Source organism: Solea senegalensis, linkage group LG9 (assembly GCF_019176455.1).
Source record: "Solea senegalensis isolate Sse05_10M linkage group LG9, IFAPA_SoseM_1, whole genome shotgun sequence".
NCBI classification, from domain to species: domain Eukaryota; kingdom Metazoa; phylum Chordata; class Actinopteri; order Pleuronectiformes; family Soleidae; genus Solea; species Solea senegalensis.
Genome location: NC_058029.1, coordinates 7,701,836 through 7,721,526, shown reverse-complemented (window position 1 = coordinate 7,721,526; position 19,691 = coordinate 7,701,836). Strand labels below are relative to the sequence as shown.

Here is a 19,691-nt window from a genome sequence, read left to right as displayed (position 1 = left end):
CTCTACTCTTGAGTGCTTAAGTATCCCTGAGCAAGACACGGAAGACCAAATAGCACGTGGCAGCTGTGCTGGCAGCATGTGAACTGGTGAATGGTAATGGTCTACATAAACACACACCATTTATCATTTTCACAACTGTATATGGACAACACTGCACATTAGAACAGAGGCAAACGTCCCTGTGGAGATTACATACAGCAGATGTACAACACCAAAAAATTGTGCAAAAAGGGGAAAGATTGCTAACATATTCTGAAGCCGCTGCTTATGACAATAGGTTTGACTGCCCGGTTTGACAAAGAAACTTGTGTGAGGAGTGGGAGGGAGGTGGTGGTGCAGTGAGGCGTGGGTGTTGCTCATTAGTGGCCACGCTGCAACAATTAGGAGGAACTGGAGGAGCATGCCAGTGCTTTGTACCTAATAGAGGGGGAGTGGACGGGGCGGCGGGGTGACTGGCCTATTGTATCACAGCTTGTTGGGGAGGGAAGCAGCCAACCATGGCATGCCTCGGTCTGCCTCCAACGACATGTGTGCAAAGGAGAGCAATGGTAACCATCTCAGAGTCAATTCCCCCTCCATATGTTAGCATCATTACTGGAGTCAGGTTCAACCACTGGTTTTAAAAAAAACAACAACACATAATAATAAAAAAGCATCAGCTAAAAAAAACAATTATTATAAATGTTTCCTTTCCATTGACATTAGACCTGTTCAGACAATATCCTTTTCAGCCAATGGGGTGTGACCTGACTTGCTACAATTAACAATGTATTATGAGGATTCTTCCCTCTCTCTCCCACTTTAACAACCACAAGGCTACACCATGTGTGAGAAAGTACAGAGACACAGGCACATCCTTCAGATCTCAACTGTGAACTTTTACAGTGAAGCTTGTCTTTAAGACGTGTTCAATTTTTAGCTCTGCATTTGATTCTGGATTTGCATCAACACGCACACCATGACCCCTGATCAATGAAGACATGTGGCATTTATTTAGTTTAAACAACTGCAGACCCACTGCAGTTTTACCAAAAAAAATGACTCAATTCATGAGAACCTGATGTTTAGACTCAGTCATAGGGACTGAGTCACTCACTCCGTCCTCAGAGACTTGATCGTGGCCATATTGCACGAAGAACAGGTCGGAATGGTCCCAATACATCCTGAATATGTTCTGAGATCTGAGCACAGAGACCACATTTGGCAGTGGTTTGAGGATGCATTCGTTTAAAATTCTGAGCTGCAAAAACACATTCAGTCCTCTGGTTTTGTCTGTGGTAGTTTCACCCTTTTTTTACTCTAATCAGATCATTTCAATTCAAACTTCATTGAAGACTCACAAGAAGGTGCATATCACCAGCAATTAGTGCTGATACTTAAATTTACTCGCAGTAACTAGCACAATATTAACAATGACCACCATATCATTTATTTTTTTTCTAATGATTAACACTTTCCCTCTCTCCCCCTCCCCCTTTCAATCTGTCACACAAACACACAATGAGGACACATCTGCACAATCAGACTTGTTAAAAACATAATTTTGAGCAACAACTTTAATCTGTATTTGAATTAAGGGTGTGGTCAGTCACCACATCCGATCATATGTGGTCACAGGAGACTCATCCAGGACGCATGTTAATGCCAGGTGTGAACAGTCCTTAAAAGAAGATGAATTGCACCAACAATCACCACAAACATATATGTATGCCCATTAGAAGCAGGGGTGAAAAGGAGCATGTCATCAACCCCCCTAAGTGAAGACGTGTGAAACTACCATGTCTCGTGTTGACCCAACCAATCAGGACACAGAATGAGGGTGACCTTGCTGCTGGGATGCCGAGGGTCAATAAGACAAAAAGGAAGAGGGTGACAGATCCAACTAAAGCTCCAGAATAAGGAGAGATAATGAATCTCAGACAAAGGTGCTAATTTCATAGCAGTGAGCAAAGCATGGGTTTCCATGTATCCTGTATTTTCATGTGACAAAAAAGATAAAACAGGCAGATTTTCTACTACTGATCAGATATGCTCAGCAAATTCTTCAGAGTTGTAAGAAAGAAAGAAAGAAAGATGAAATGTTACCAAAGCATCAAAGCGTGAAGTGGTTCCAAACAATCAACAATAAAATATCCTTGTTTATGTCCAACACAATCAATATTTGGAGTATTGCACTAAAAATAAGTGTAATCTTATTTTTTAATTTACACTTGTAACTGGTGTTTTTTGCAGATATTTAATTGGAAGTTTGTTTGTGAGAGGCAGATATGTTTAATTGCTTGACTCTCACTTAGCACATGTGCACCTCTGTATCCACAAAGTTTAATGATGTCTCACACCACGAGTAAAAAAACTGCAAAAAAACAATAAAAAAAGATATTTTGCACCGACTGTATACACGAAGCAATGGCACACTGAGTGGCGTTCCAAATATGAAATAACTGAATTTGGATGAAGGATTTACCCATAAATTTTGATCAAAATAAACAAACCCTCCCAACAGGAACGGGTCATTCTTATCATTTATATCACTGATCTGATATGACAACACAGGTCTGGCTTTGGTTGTACGTCTGGATCTAAATTTGCACATGAGTCACAGTGACTAACTTTATACGTGAGCTTGACTAATTATCCCAAACTATGACATACTGCTGCATCTCAACCCACAGTCCTTAACACAAACAGGTACAAATTCTTTGAAGATCTGTATGAATCAAATCACAAGTATCAGTGAAGGATAGATGCATCATAAAAGCCTTGCTGTTGATGACATGGATGTAGTAAGTGGTCGCAGAACAACAGTAGCTGTACGTTCACAGTGCAGAACTCACCGTCAGAATGGAGAGCAGCTCTTCTACGGACAGCTCAGCCTTCAGCCGCTCTTTAAACATGCGGATGGTCTGGTGCCTCAGGTAGTAATAGGAGGAAATGCGACCATAGGTCAGCGGCTCAATGGTCCGATCGTCCTGGTGTATTAGTAGAAACAAAGAATTCAGTCATGCTAAAAACAATCTGTCATTTTACAGACTACAATGAAATGTAAAATGCACCACACACCTCTTTAATCTCAATGCAGTAAGAACACTCCAGGTCCCGCAGGCTCCTCTCCACCAGGTTGGAGAGGAATTTGTTCATGGACTCGTGGCTTATGTCCTCAAGGCTGTAATAACTGTAACACCACAACAAACAGAGTATGATTTAAAATAAATAAACCACTTTATGTCAGAATACAGGAGTTTGTCTTTAGTTAACCTTACTGTAACTCAGTTTAACATCTGTTGTGCTACATGATTTAGGAGTGCTTTTATCTCCTGTCCGGCATTAGTGGCAAATCACCATGACGCCACCAATTGGTTTTTGAGGCCATAAGTTTCATATTTTGTGGAGTCAAAAGTATTATCTTGGGAAAAGTGTAAGGGAAGTGGGCCTGACTGAGAGCTCACCCACTGCACGTCCACATACACCTGCAACTAAACACCTGAACCAAACCCTAGTTTATGACTCAAAATGTGTTTATTACTATCATTAAGTTTCTATTGCCAACTGTTTTGACAGGATATCGAATGTGCTTCGCTTTGCCACTTCTCTGCTATGACCAGTTCAGAGTTCCATCACTACTTTGAAGAACCAGACTGTGTTGGTGATAACTGATCAGGAATCTCAATCTCAAGTTTGATACTATTCAGTTGAACAGAAATGAAGACGATGAACAGTTTCATGATGAATATAACAATCATACTTGAAAGAAATAACCACCAAAGTTTCCCCAGTGAGATTACAGATTATACTGACTGCTTACCGACCTGCAGGTTGCACACTACCTACAAATGTTCATCAAGCTGATTTTTCCATGTTCCTATATGTATATAAAAGTATATAATGTTTTGGCACTGCTTCATCTACACATACCATAGGTTAGAAACACTGATTTACTACAGAAGGAAAGTAATAACTGTAAAGAAAATGGCACGGCCCTTGCCAGCAAATGACTCCCAGGTTAGACCATTATTACCTGCAATAAGACAACCAATGGCCAAAATGGGTTCCATGCTCAGCTCTGCTAAGAGTTACCATATGAGACTCTGCAGACATGTAGGCAATCTTCATTAGCTTATAATGCCAATATGTGTACATGATGTGTACACGTCAAACAAAACAGCGAAAGAAACCAGGCACACATTCATTAATGCCGGTAGAAACAGATGCTCAAAATCCGAAAAGGGATGTAATTTGTGAATTTAACGTAAGCAATGTAAAATACTGGTTCTCATATTTGAATTCCTATGAGGAATTCCTAGTTCCTGTTCCTGGAAATGCAGCTTTTGAAATCAGTAACAATGACGCCCAAATAAACGAGTGAACACACGGAGGATGAATATGAGATAGACGTCATTTTGTTTAGCTATCTGCATAATGCATGCTAACCAGAGCCCTGTGAAAAATAGCCAAGCCCTCGTATTATTAACACAAATGTATTCACATTTGTCATACAGAATCATTGCTTGTGCAGTGAGCAGCAGGGAGGAGAAATCGCAGCCACACTGATGGGCTCAGAGCAGCAGGTGACGGCCATATTTATTGTGCATTTAATGTTAAGTATTTCTTGAATTCCCTTAGCTCCACATGTTAACAGCCCATGATTCTCAGCACTGAATGCTTTTATTACCGAACACATTTCACAGGTCTTTACTGGTGGCAACGCCTATCCTGATTAAGTTATGGCCATTAGCATCATCACCATTAGGCCCCTGATGGTGGAGGGAGTCCGTCTGCAGATTTTTATGACACCCATGGGAGCCGGGGCGTGTTTGTGTGCACCTTTGTGTCTTTGTGTGTGTGTGATGTGGGGATCAAAAGCCTGGGAGTAGTAGTGATAGATTAGCTGTACATACATAAACACATGCTTGCAGGGAGACGCAGTGTTAGGGAATCAGAACATTAAGGGGAGTAGTTTATATCTGATATCATTCCATGGGCTGATATATATCGGTTGATCAAAGAATGGAACCAAAAACTCTTGATTAAGTGCAAGGAATGCAGTGAAAAGAGCAACCCTGCCTGTAGCAAATACTTTTGCATCTGTGCATATTCATCTCTTTTAATTTGTTTGTTTCCCAATCCCTAAACCAAATCTGAATTGCGATTAAAGACCCATTAAGTTTAGCGAGCGAGTTACAAAATAACGAAAACGCAAAGATTTGATCCAAACAGGAAATTCACATGAAAATGAAGCTAGCTCAGTAACGTCTCATGAGAAAATTCCTAATTTCTACTTTGCTGTGAAAGACACATTCGCACTCTCGCGTTAAAGACGTCCTTTTCCATCACAAAAGAGCACATGTGTTGTTGCAATGAACGTTATGATGTTTGTCATTTTGACAAACAGCAGCTTCATTTTTTCCCCCCGGCATCTGTCTTTGCCAATAAAAAAACGCCAAGATCAAATGATTGATAACAAAAAAATCCATCTGGGAACCAGAATGGGCTTTCAAAACCCAATCCTATTTATGTTAAAAAAATTTACTTAAGTAATTAACTATTAAGGATTTTCAATGACAACTTAGACAAGGCCTGTGCAGACAAAGGCAGCTGCTCTGTCAGACTCAGAGAAAATGTTAATCTCTACATAATCAGCATTCATTAACTCAAGTAATAATTAACAAGTAATAACTTGGCTTGTTTTGTAAATGAAATACTTGAATTAGGTATTGCTAGATAATCTATTCCCAATATCCAATATAATAGGCAAATATCAATATTGAAGAGAGAAACTAGTAGTGCTACTTTTGAGGCTTTTTATCCATTTAAACTTATAGCAGTGTCTTACTTACTTTTCAAAGGAATGACGTTTCAAACAGGGCATTCTGTAAGTATGGTCTGTGCCAGCCATAACACAGCCATAAATAACATTGAAGACTTCCCACCAGTACAGTGCGAGACGAACACTAAATCTTTGTTGTCGTTCTGCTGAAAATTGGCCCAGCTTGAAACCAAATGATCAATATCTGGGTTCACATACCTGCATCGGTATAATCCCACAATCCAGCCTGAGTCAAGGGCCTGACAGGTAAATGTGGGCTGACAGCCGTGCAAATACCAACAGGCTGGAATGTTCTAGAATGGTCTGTGTCTACACAGCAGATGTTTGACTCTGGAACACAAACCCTCCTCGGAGCAGTTCTGTGAGCGCAGGCCGGGAATGTGCGCGTGCAACTTTGTGCTTCCATGAAGTGCTGCCATTAGTAGTGATATGTGGTGTGAATGAGGGTGTGTTTCCTAACCTGGGGTTCATCACCAGCCGTCTAAAGAAGTACGTCCAGGTGATGTAGTCCATTGCATCCTGCTTAGATGAGATGGTTCCTGCTGCAATCTCAGCATTCAGATGGTCTGACAGCACACTGAGGAGGCTGAGGATAAACAGAGACACATTTACACACAAAATCTTATTTATAATAGACTGGTTCTGATCTGGACTCTGATTCTTACATCTCAGAACAGTGCTGTTAAGCTGTGCAAAAGACAGACGTAGAATAGGTGGAATTTGTGATTAGCCATTAGTATGGTCTCTCTTACTTGAATATGGTAAAAATGGTATGCATGTATATGTCCAATTCAAACAATTTGAAACAATAGCAGACTTATTGGGAATCTGAATCTATCCTTGGCCTCGCTCACTCAAACTAACAGACTATTAAAATATGAAGTAACTGATGCCAGACAAGGTATAAATATGGCCTTAGTGGCCATCTGGGCATAACACTAAGAAGAAATAAAAAAACAAAACAAAAAAAGTTAAATCATTACTTCTCACAATGCTACAGTGTGGACACACACACATGCCTGAGAGCCACAGCAGTACATTGAGATAGTTGTGATGTACAGCTAGTATTCTTATTACACTAATTAGATAAGAATACTATAACATCCGTCAGTGTTCTATAAAAGGCCGCTGGGCTTTGACATAATTGACCCAGAAAATCCACACGTGACACTTACCTGGATTCAACAGGGAACGGCTCATAGAGGAACTTCTTGTAGAAATCCTTCTTGATGTCATGCACGAGAATGACTGCTTTGCCTTGGTCGTCAAACTGAGGTCGACCCGCTCGCCCCATCATCTGCAGAACATCTACACAGACAAAAGACTGTCACTGTCACCATGTTTATTCTACAGCTCAATTTGCAACTAAACCAGCAATGTAAAAACCTGTGTTAGTTCTGTTTTGGTCTACAAAAAATACAACTTTATTCAAAGGGACATTTATTATACATGTATGTGTCGACTGTTACGGACAATTGAAACAAAGTATTACTTAAAAGACCAAACTGTGTACCTGTAATGGGGTAATCCACGTAGCGTCTGGTTTTACCATCAAAGTATTCAGTTCCCTTCACGACCACCAGGTGAGCGGGGAAGTTCACTCCCCAGGCCAGAGTACTGGTTGCAATCAAAACCTGGGAAAAGAGAGGAGAGCTGACTACACTAATAATAAGTTGAGGAAATTCAACCCACTTTTAATAAATGACAAATTTACAAGGTGTGAAAATGATACAGAATGTAACTATTATACAATTAAAATTGCATATGCGTCATTGGAGTGTTAATGGGAATATGGGTAGAATTAGAATATACATTGTGAACCAATGGTACATTCTTCTCAATTGTTTGCTGTTTTCTGTCCAGCAAAAATAAATTGTAATGTGTTTTCTGGATCTGCAGGACTTCACTCTTGTATGTATGAACTCCTCTGATAACCAGGGTGACCTATGTTGTGAAAGGCAGGTGTTCAGTGCAGGGGAGCTGTTCAGGGTGAAGATGTACCTGGATCTTGCAGTTGACGAACAGCTCCTCCACAGTTTTCCGGTCTCTTTCATGTAGACCTGCGTGATGCATGCCAATCCCGAAGGCCAGCGTTAACTTCAGGTTGGAATCTCTAACTGTGGCGATAATGGCCTCAATCTACAGACCAATCAGAGTACATCAACATCAGACACAAATCCAGTCGCAACCAGTCGATAGAGAGTCATCACATACTACACATCCTGGAGGTGGACCTCCCAATCCATGATGCAGTAAACCTGTAAAATAGCTCCTCGTTCCACTTCCACTTCCATTAAGAAATATGAACTGAGATGAAACACAACTGAAAATGTGATGCTACTTAAAGAAATTCTTCATTTTGAGGGGAAAAAAATTATTCGCTCTATTGCCAAAAGTTTGACAGACATTCATTCAAAAAGTCCAACTTGAGCCCAGCATTGGCCAAAAGCTGCCAGAATCCAACTACCATCAACTTCAAACATACAAATTCACATGTTTTGTTTAATCCACACAGTGTGAAAAAAATAATTGGATTATATATTGGCTGGGAGAATTAAGTGTCCTCAAGTTAAGAGGACACATCATCATAAGGAGTGTGCTAAGTTTGGCCAAAAAAGTGAATATAAGTCAGAAATTTAATTTAAACCACTGCTATTTGATTAATAACATTGTTCTGAATGCCATGTGATTATACAACAGCAGTTTGTTTACCATGCTGTTTTTATTAGACACCTACAGATAGACACAAAGACGCAGGAACAGCTCCATCTGCAAAGTTACTCAGTTACAGATATGGAGATGATATGCAAGTCTCTGCTCTGGCTTCAGCTGCACATCTTGTAATAAAAAGATGCAATGTCTTCATGCCAACATAAACTCTGTGATATAAGGCTCTGTGATATAAGAAACACATAGACTGTACTATCATGTGCCTGTGCAACAGTAAAACTATCATACATACACACAATTATTATAAAATCTGTATTTCAATTTACATTTTAATTTTGTATATATATATATATATATATATATATATATATATATATATATATATATATATATATATACACACATATACACACATATATATTAAACTGTGCAAAATGTATCTTTAAAAGTCCCAACAGATCGATTTAAAATGAAGATGTAGTCAGAAAATGGAAGAGTGAAAATCCCGCCCAGAGAGAAGGAGCTGGGGTGCTTGAGGCAGCAGCAGAGGGAAGAAAGAGCTGTCAGGTCAGAGAGGGGATTCTGGGCAGGAGTTGACCCCTGATGAGAGTTAAGCAGCAATCACCAGAAGCCTGTCAGTCAAACAGCAGGAGGCAGAGCTGCTACACGGGGCCAACACAGAGAAGCAGCAGGCTGCAGCATATATCAACAGAACACACACAGCGGCTGTAGGCTCCACACTTGCATAGAGAAAGTGGGGCCTGTGTTTTAAGATGGCACATATTTGATATATTAGCTCAAATCAGAGAAGGTAAAGATTAAAATCAATGCCAAGAAGATGAAGTTAATTTTCCACATGAGTTTAGCAATGTTTTTAGTATTTTATTCTTGAACAGTGGCTGCCTTTTTTACTAAAGGTTTCAGAGTACAATGAATAGTGAACTCATTTTGACTATAATTTGTAATATGAATGCATTTATAACCCTGTGGCAATGCTTTAACTATGTAAAGCATAACCACATTGTTTATTTTTATTACATGAATGTAATGGAAAGTATTTTGTATGGGGGGAAAACCATCTTATATTGACTTGTCTTAAAAACAGTCCCTTAAGACAGCTATGTTCCCAAAAAAATGCTTTCATCCTTTCCTCATGCTAAGTTCATTCTCAGAACGGTGCCAAAAGAAAGGTGTTCATTTTACGAATGTGAATGCGTACGCTGTTGCTGATCTTCTTACACTTGCTGTCAAGACTCAACTTGAGCATACCTCTCTCTCGTCCTGGTGCAGCCACTGTTTAGGGTTGTCCTCTGTGGCCAGGTAGGCAATAAGGTCCAGGGCAGTCAGTCGAGTTTGCCGGCGCGATGAGACAAATATCAGCACTGGCTTGGCAGGAGAATGGCTGCGTATTGCTGAAAATAAAAGTTAAAAATATGTCAACGCTATTTATTTAACCAATAAATGTGGCTAATTGACATAAATCATGATTTAGTATAGACTTACCCTCTATAAATGCAAACATAGTGCTTTCAGTGTTGTTTAACAATAAATAACTTTATTTTCCAAGGTTGATGGGTGCACATGTTTTTAATCTAAATGCTATCCCTGCCATAAGAAGTCGGCAATAAATAAGATCCAAACCTGTCTGAGCGTGTAAACCATGTGTTCGTGTGGACGTGGAGCCGTACCTTGGAAGGTGGGCTTGTTCATGCTGGCCATGCGGGGGCAGTAGTGTTGTCCTGGGAAACCCTGGATGTGAACTTCCAGCGGTACGGGGCGAACAGACGGACGGAAGTTAAACAAACCCACCTGTTACACGCAGGGGTGGGGGGTGGGGGGGGGTTAGACAAAGACAAAAGAGGAGAGGAGATTTAATGTGAGCAGCTGGCAACACGAAGCCCCATCTGGCTGTAATGTGAACTGTCGGTGAAGCACAGAGCAGCACATCACTGCTGGACTCGGCTGTGCTCTTTTTTAACCTTTGATGTGTCTGCTACATTTATTGGTTCTATTAGGTGTAAAAAGAGCAGAACTGAGCCCACTGTGCTGTACATGGTGCATTACATATTTGTTATGAGTTGTGTGGAGGGCTGCTGCATGACCACAGTCATCTTAAAACCCTGGCTAATTGATTGTGGATCTACAAATGTAGCAGCTCAGGCCCTGAGAAGCAGCTGGCCACTTAGATTTACAGAGGGATGCCAGGCAGTCCGGTTTGCCAGCACGATCCTTCTACAGCTGTGGCAGCAAAGCACAAATAAATGTTCTTTAAATATTCCGAGATGATGTTGTTGAGAGATATTATGAGAATTTCAAGACATTATGACCAGTAGCATTGTCTCAAAAGGCAACAAATTAACTGAGAACGTAATCATTATTTAAGCTTTTTGTGGAGACTTAGTGATCTACTTTGATGTTGTGTGTATGTGTCCAAATTCTCTTTCGGTAGAAACTAATCATCAGTTGCATGCCCCTGCAGTTTCAGTCTACACATTTTTTTCCTCGACTCAGATAACATGTGCATGCCGACTTAAAAGGAATTTAATGTTCAAGAGGCCAAGACATGTTTTGTGAGGCCACCGTGACCTTGAGGTTTGATCTTTCACAACCAAAATTTAAGCAGTTAATCGATGGGTCCAAGTGAACATTTGTGCCACATTTGGAAGGATTCCCTTTCAAGTGTGCTGGTGTGATTTCATTTCACACACACACACACACACACACAAGTCGTGATTGAGTGTTTGAAAGAAAAGCACACAACACATCTGGATATCGGATGCGTGCAACATCAATACTATGTATGTATATGTGTACGTTGAAATAAGTACAAGTTGTTCTGAGGAGTGCAGTGCAGGAAGGTCATGGAGAAGGTTCATCATCTACAGTTGATGTCTGTGTTCACCAAAATTGGATTTGAATTCTGATTCGGATATTAAAATGTGTACAAGCGGACAGTCTGGGCTGGAAAAGCTTTACAACTTTGACTTTGCAGCAGAGAAAAAAAGGAAATAAAAATAATGTCCAACTCTTTAACTCATTGTTAACATGTGTTTGAGTCACTGAATTTAGAAAGCTTTAATCCTTACGGCAAATCCTGGAAGAAGAAAGCAATTACTAACATATGATGTTAAGAATGGTCTTTAGAACTCTTCTTTGATGCATTTTTCAACATTGACATACACAATCCTTCATTTAAGTGTGTAAAGTAACAGTTTTGTTCTTACAATTATTTAAGTTAGCTGCATTTTGATGCATCGGTCTGCTTCAAGTCGATGAGCCAACTCGTCCTTGTATATTGCTACATTAAAACATCAGCATGACATCCAATTACAGACTGTCCACAATTATAGGAGGGAAAAACTACGACTTGAGCACAGCGATCCGTTTATCGTAGTTGTCATGATTATTATAATATACATTTGATCAGATACAAAGAGGGAGACAACATAAGGACCACAAAACAATGGAGTTGGACACAAATTGTAGTTTCTGGACAGCTTGAAAGCAGCATTGCTCTCGGTACACGAAGCCAATCTGACAATTCCTGAAGCCAGGGAGCTTATGAACATGATGCCTCCCTTAAGGCCAAAACACGCAAGGTCAGAAGGTTACAAAGAACAAACTGAAGCCTTAAAAAACAAAACAAATAGACATTATAATGCTCAAATATTTCAAGCAAGACTACATTTCTTGCCAGGGTGAATACAGACCTGTCCAATTCCCAGCCAGTCAGCGAGGTCCCTAGCATTGGCCAGAGCTGTGGACAGACCGACTACTCGCACAGACTTAGAGGTGTGAGAGGAGATGAAGTTGGTCCTGGACACAATGACCTCCAACACAGGACCTCTGTCTTCACCTGTAAACAGACACAGGTCCAATCAGAATGTTTGTGGAACAGACGCAGTTTTTACAGTGTAACACATTTTTACTTCAATCTGAGAGGGAAACTGATATTATGAAATGCAAAAATGATTAATTGCACATTAAGATAATGTGCTGTCAGTGAAATAAGTTAAAGTACATGTTTAATAGGTCTATATTCTATTTTAATACAGGTTTGTAGTGGACTGTTACCCAGAAGGTGAATCTCGTCTATGATGAGAATGGCTACTTTCTGAACGTAGCTTCGATTCTGCCAGCTTCTGCTCACTCCATCCCATTTCTCTGGAGTGGTGACGATGAGGTCGGCCTGTGCGATGGATTTCATATCCGGGGTCACGTCACCAGTCAGTTCCACCACTCTACAAACACACACACACACACACAAAATTGTCAGTCAGTCAGTCAGTCATCATCGAACCGCTTTATCCTCCACCAGAGGGTTGCGGGGGGTGCTGTGCCAATCTCAGCTACATCGGGCGACAGTTCGCCAGTCCATCGCAGGGCCACACACAGATAGAGACAAACAGCCATTGACTCTCACACTCACCCCTTTGATCAATGTCCAATTCACCTACTCCCCACATTGCATGTTTTTGGAAAGTGGGAGGAAGCCGGAGAACCCGGAGAGAACCCACGCACACACGGGGAGAACATGCAAACTCCATGCAGAAAGGCCATTGTTCCAACCGGGGCTCGAACCCGGGTCTTGTCACTGCAAGGCGAGAGTGCTAACCACTACACCACCGTGTGGCCCACACAAAATTGTATGAAAGGAAAATCTTCATTATCATCTTCATGGTTTCTTCATTTTTTTTTAAGTCGCAGCCATCATTGTAATGATATAATTAAATACATAAGATTCTCAAAACCCAACCAGACCTACAGATAATTCACAAATTATGCCGGTACTTTGCAACAAAGCAAAAAGCAAGGAATTCCAGAGGGATCCACTCCCAAGTAAAAGCTGATTATATTACTCCATAATAATGACAATTTTTATGAGAGGCTCCATAAATTCTCATAAATTCTACCATCAGCTGTAATCAAGACGGTCGGAAACCTCATAATGAGGACAAATGGAAATAATTTGCTTTGAAGTTTTTAATTTCTTCATAATCAAAACCAGAGAGTGGTGTGCTTGAGATTGTGCTACATTAGTTCTGCCAATGGTTTAATGTGTAACAGCAGAAAAAAAGGGGTTGGCTGTAATTCAGGGCAAACAACACAGCTTCTGTGAATCTGGTTTGATGGAAAGGCCCAGGTCCCCCGAAGAGCCTATGAACCTGTGACAGTGACGATCCCATTTGGTGGAAGCACAGTGGCCTCGTTTTTCACTTACTTCCTTCCCAGTTTTTCCTCAATTCTGATCTTCCAGTCCTCAATTCTCTCTCTAACCAGAGCTTTCAGAGGTGCGATGTATACCACCTGCACAAACAGCAAAAAAAAAAGAAGCTTAAGGGATTTCCAAATAATTAAGAAAACATTCTGGTGTGATTATGAATACTACTATATATATTTGAATTTTGAATATATTCAATTACAATTGCAATTACATTGCAACATTTGTAAAGACGAACAAGTGGGTCCATACAAGATAAACAATAATTGAAGAATGTTAAATGAATGGCAAATATGTTCAAAAACCAAAATAAATGAATATATTATGACAAAGCAGTGCCGGACTGATTACAAATCACTGTTATCTTGTCGTTATCTGTCACTCCTGACAGAAACCACAAAAAAGTACTAACATATTGATCACTTTTAAAGCTTCACAGTCAAAGGTTCAGCATTAACACACATTATTTGCACATGATCTGAATTAGTGGCATTATACACATGGATTTTTCCACATGGATGTAATCAAACATTTAAATCCAAGTACATGAATGTACAAATCTTACAGTGTTTGACTAAATGTAACATTTTCCACACAATTACAATGTATGGTCTTATTTCTGGCCCTGAACACAACTTAATACAAAATTGGACAAACATCCAAGTCAGCAACAAGTCAGTGTAATCCTTCATATCTCAGAAGTATAACACAGATGGAGCTGGCTCGTCTGACCTTAGCAGTTGGATATTTGTTGAAGACTCGGAACATAGCCATCTCCGCTGCAATGGTTTTTCCAGAGCCTGTTGGCGCCCCCAGCAGGACGTTTGTGTCGGTGTGATACAGTGTGTGGAAGATCTGCGTCTGGATTGGGTTGTAATGGGTGAACTTATACAGGCTCTCATACTGGGGGTTACCCAGAGCTGTTATCGGCAGCGGCTGCAGGTCCAGCAGCTCTGAGATGGAGAAGGAGATGAAAAGGGGAGAAGATTAAACTCATGGAAAAATGAGTATGTGGCACCAAATGTTAACTGCATCCAAAACAAATAAATTCTTCTGTGACCAATGAAAAAAAATCATACATTTAATCATGTCTAAATGCTTGACATTCCAACTCAATATTCAAAAATCATTGCTAAAGTATAACTAACACTAAAAATGTCTAATAGAAAAAGACGCAGTAACAGGTTGATTCATTTTTAGGATCTCAATCTTAACCAGCTGCAACAATGAAATTATTTATGCAGGATTATTAATCCAATCAAGCCAGATACATTAAAATTGCACTTAAAGGAAATACTTGTGATTTCAAATGCAATATCTTTTTTATTTTTTTTTTAGTTTTTAATTCAGTAAAGTATTAATTGTATAAAGTGGAATAGACATTAGACAGAAAGCTTAAGTCCACCAACAGTTGACATTACTTCAATAGGCAAACAGATTCAGTAGTAGATTTAGATTTAAAAGTACATAAATGATGTGTCGAAGTGTGAAGTGTGTGTACCAGTGTGTGGAGGGTGTCTCTCTGGTAAGATGAGGCTCTGAAAGTTGATGATGCAAACAGATTCAGCTCCAAGCCAACGGTCAGACACGGCCTTGATGTAGTACTGTGAGGGCAAGGGCTCAAAGATGGGGATGGTGAACACTATGTGCTGAGGCTCTCCTGTCACCACCTGGAGAGAGAGAGAGGACAACATATGTACAATAGTACACTTTAATCACAGTGCTACCCTCATCAAAAGTAAGCTCAAAGTTGAACAAAACAAAAACAAACCTGTTTCTTCTGCAGCAGGAAGTACTCAGAGTGGTAGATGTGATCGTTGATAGGATCCTCTACCCATAACCACCATGGCTCCCCCACTGACCCATGGACCTGAACCACAGAGAGAAAGTTGTAAATACAGTATAAATAGTTATGTTCACTGTAGACTCTAAATTGACCCTAAATGTGAACTAGCAAACATGATGAGCAGAGAGGAGAACATTTTTGAAGAAAGAAAAGAAACGGAGAGACCCATGTCCCTGAGCAAACACTGTGGATCAGTGATAGCTGTTAGATATTAAGCTAAGTAAGGCTTCAGTCGAAATAAATACCAAAAAGCCACATCATTGTGTTTTCTGTGGGTGTGTCTGCATTTGGCACAAGAGACAACAATGCCTCATCTTCCTATTCCCACCACGCCATTTGGAATTTCCGATATTAAAACACACACTGTCAATTAGACACTCCAACTGAATGAGTGTAATGGTCAGTGTTTTGTTTCCTGGGTGCCATCAGGAAGGCAGCTCATATGTCTGTACATGTGTCCTGGCTCTGCAGCCGGATCAGAGCTAAGCCAGCTAGTATTTTATTACCACTGTCCCAAGATTGGAGCACGCATCACTAATTGGACATAAACATCCATCTTCATAAACAGCCTACAAGAATAAGTTTCCTATTCTGCTCGGATTCTGGGATGAACTCTGCAATAAGCCTCCCGTGATCCACCCCTGGTCGGCTCTGTCTGCCCACCTGCTTGTGAGGTCTGGAGGTGTTCTGGCTCTCCAGGACAGACGGAGATTCAGTGGCTACAGGAATAACAAGTTGGATTGAAAAGCTCTGCTTTCACACTGAGAAGGTGCACCCATGAAGTTGAATTTAAGTGAAAACCAATACTGCCTTTGTACCACTTGGTGCTTGGACCTTAATAACCTGCTTTTCTACTGTAAATACTATATTTTAGGTCATATAACAACAAACAAATGGCTTTTGACTACATTTTCTAAAATAGGAGCTGCCAACATTTACAGAGACTATAACTGTGAAACATACTGTTATTATCTAATGTTGTTTTTGGATAAAATGAGATACAAACAGAAGCATGTGGTCACATGTGACTATTCACTGTACATCGTCTATGTTCACCTGATCATTCCAGCGAAAGTCCGGCGTCACAAGGAGGCGGATACGCAGGACGGTGCGCGTGATCGGCTGAATACTGGCCTCCATCGTGATTGAAGGAATCTGATGGACGCATTGTTTGACCGCCAAGCCGACGTTGACATGGTGCAGCATGTGACCTGAGAACAACACAGGTCGATCAAATCCGATCCAAGGGCAGCCTTTTAATGTGAAACGTCTGCTGGGGGAGTGTTTGGAATAATTGACAATAGCTTAAAAAGAACATGTCCCAGTGCTAATGCTGGGTGTACATGACCCTATAGGGAGCATTTTTGTAAACATGGTGCATTTTCTTTACAAAAGTATGACATTTCTTTAAGTACAGTACAGTCTTCTGTTGAGGACAAGCTCAAGCTAGTGTCTGAACATTTAGGATGCACTGATATAACATACATAAACAATGGTGATGCTAGGATTCACGTATGTTTACCGATCTCATCCTTTCTCATTTCCTTCAGTTTGTCCACAGTGAGCTTCTTCTCTTCCAGGCGGTTCAGCACAATATGACTCAAGCTGGGGAACTGGCGAAGAGGGTGGGCAAAGTTCCACAGTCGCTTGTCGATCACCTTACAGAGGGTGAGAAGTCGGTAGGTCATGGCCGGCCACCGCTTCCTCAGAGCAATCTCAAACAAAGCCCTGACGATCCGAGCAGCATTCTGACAGGAGGATAAAAAAAGAAATTCAGGATGATGATGGAACTCCTTCATCTGTTCATTGATTCTTCACATTTATACTCTGAGGGTCACGAGTGAGCCGAAGCCAATCCCAGCAAACACTGGGTGACATGCCAGGTACATACACCCTGGACAGGTCAGCAGCTAATCACAGAAAGACAAACAATTCCATCTCAGAACAATATCACTGTTAATGTATATACACGAGATGGTTGATGGTAAATATGAGGGAAAAGTCACACAAGTAAGTTGTTTTCCCTGCAACAGAAGACACTTAGAACATGCGCAATACTATGGATCAATCACATGAGATCACAAGAAGCTCCCGACATCCAGGTTGGCCACAGCTGTGCACTGATGGATTACTCGTGTGAGTTCTGGAGGAGAGGTCCAACGGCAGAGTTACTCGCTGATAGATTGCTCAAATCTGCCCAAGCTATGATTAATTCAGTCGGGTGCTGATGTGATCTGATTTTCTAGTGATGTCTGAACTTATTATTATTATTATTATTATTAGAGTTAATTCAAATAGGGCTGTGATGACAGCTGAGTGAGACTGAGAAATCTGAATCCAGAGAAGAGAAATGCACCATGAAAATAGACCCAGTTAATCCTTGCTCATATTGAAATGCTGCCTTTCACTGCAATAACTGCTACAACCGAACTACCAGGAAACACAGGAGACCAACTGTCAAACACTCCAGTTGAGTTCCAGCTGCTTCAGCATCAATTCCTCTAACTTCTCAGCGTCTCAGAATTCATTCACGGAGACATCCTCCAGCTGCTCATTAGGTAGTGAAGTGAAGAAATGACAGATTTGGTGATTGAGGTTCAAATTTTGTCACCCAGAGAGCATTGACAAGTTACTTTTAGCACTTACAGGTTAAGCTCACTGCTTCACCAGTTCTTTAAATGTGTTATATTAAAGAGGCAGCAGACAACTGTCATATCTCTAGCAGTTCCAGGAATTTTTTCAATATTAAATATGTAAAGATGCAGCAGGAGACACCAAGAAGGACACAAGTACATCTCCTCTGAGCCGGTGCTCTGTTATAATAAGCCAGCTTAAAAGGCATGTTCATGTAACAGAAGTACTTATTGTGGAAAAATTAATTCCTGAGGAAATTATTAACATCACTTAGGAGGATAAGGAAGGAGTATGTACACTGTAGAGATGGGTTGGTTAAGGGGGGGTTGACTTTGGAACAGTAAAACTGTTTATTTTACTGTGAAAACTGTATACCAGTAGAGTGAGGGACAAGGTGAAAAGATTGTTTTATTTCTATTGTTTTATGTCTTTATTTCTATCCATCTATCTGTCTGGATTGTACTGTATACCGTCATTTAGTATTACAAATCCAGGAGCAAACTCAAACATGTGTTGCTACATTATGTTCTAGAGTATATCTAGACTTTCACATGGAAGACGGTCAGTGATGAGTCAGTGTGGTGTCCTGTTTTTAACAAGGAAATGAACTGCTCTATATCTAACAAGATGTAGTCTGTTGCCAGTGAAGTACCTAACAAACGGCCATCTGTTTCAAAAACTGATTCTAGTCACATTTGTTATCATATGTCCTTCATTTATAGCACCCACGGCCATATCCATCATTTTGACTCATAGCGGCTGTTGGCAGCCTACGAAGAAAATTATGTGACTGCCACTCCCTATTTGATTTAATGTACACACACAAAGTGAAGCGTTGTTTTTACAATCCTCTTCCTCACCTGTGCCACATACGACAGGTCCGAGATGAGCGAGAAGCTGTCGACCTCCCCTCGGCCAATGTACGTCTGCAGCAGAATGTTGACCTTGCCGTAGCCGTTCTCTACGCCGCCTGCAGCGGGCAGGTGACAGTTGTCGTACAGCAACTGCTCCAGCTCCTCCAGCTCCTCCTCGCGAACCTACAACCACAAATCATGAACATAATTTCACCAACATCAGACAGGGTTTAGTGTAAATGTAGAGGAAATTCAAATAATAGACTGAGTGCCTCTCACGTAGACTTGTGGGGGATTCCATGCTTATAATCAACATTTTAGGTCATTTAGACTGCAAAATACAAATTATAGGGCTTTACTTAAGCTGTGACCTTCAGAACTTTAATGTTCTGCGTGCAAGATGACCTACTCACCTTTAACTGATCAAACTCCTCGGCCTTGGACACAATACTGAGGATATCGGCTTCTGTCTTCTGAGAGTCGAAAAGCTCATTGAACGTCTTTAGGGATGAAGGGGAACAAATATAAGAAGAAAATTAAATAACACTCAGTCAAATTAGTGACTAAAACACACACACATACAAGTTTTATTTGTAGTGAAGATTACAATAATACAGGACAAGATACACTATCTGCTCCCTG

General features: G+C 40.6%; 1 protein-coding gene across 3 annotated transcripts in view; it reads right to left on the bottom strand.

Moving 5' to 3' along the window:
- Positions 1 to 19,691, bottom strand: part of ascc3 (activating signal cointegrator 1 complex subunit 3) — a 96,002-nt gene that overhangs the window by 9,993 nt on the left and 66,318 nt on the right. For all 3 annotated transcript variants that reach the window (XM_044034208.1, XM_044034211.1, XM_044034210.1), the window contains exons 19-36: positions 19,463 to 19,549; positions 19,056 to 19,232; positions 17,084 to 17,309; positions 16,618 to 16,772; positions 15,487 to 15,585; positions 15,217 to 15,385; positions 14,448 to 14,668; positions 13,716 to 13,801; positions 12,569 to 12,735; positions 12,205 to 12,350; positions 10,183 to 10,303; positions 9,764 to 9,906; positions 7,826 to 7,963; positions 7,338 to 7,458; positions 7,000 to 7,132; positions 6,285 to 6,410; positions 3,061 to 3,172; positions 2,835 to 2,969 (exon numbers count right to left, since the gene is read on the bottom strand). In XM_044034208.1, coding sequence (XP_043890143.1) covers positions 2,835 to 2,969; positions 3,061 to 3,172; positions 6,285 to 6,410; positions 7,000 to 7,132; positions 7,338 to 7,458; positions 7,826 to 7,963; positions 9,764 to 9,906; positions 10,183 to 10,303; positions 12,205 to 12,350; positions 12,569 to 12,735; positions 13,716 to 13,801; positions 14,448 to 14,668; positions 15,217 to 15,385; positions 15,487 to 15,585; positions 16,618 to 16,772; positions 17,084 to 17,309; positions 19,056 to 19,232; positions 19,463 to 19,549 — 2,562 coding nt within the window. The remainder of the gene's footprint in view (positions 1 to 2,834; positions 2,970 to 3,060; positions 3,173 to 6,284; positions 6,411 to 6,999; positions 7,133 to 7,337; positions 7,459 to 7,825; positions 7,964 to 9,763; positions 9,907 to 10,182; positions 10,304 to 12,204; positions 12,351 to 12,568; positions 12,736 to 13,715; positions 13,802 to 14,447; positions 14,669 to 15,216; positions 15,386 to 15,486; positions 15,586 to 16,617; positions 16,773 to 17,083; positions 17,310 to 19,055; positions 19,233 to 19,462; positions 19,550 to 19,691) is intronic.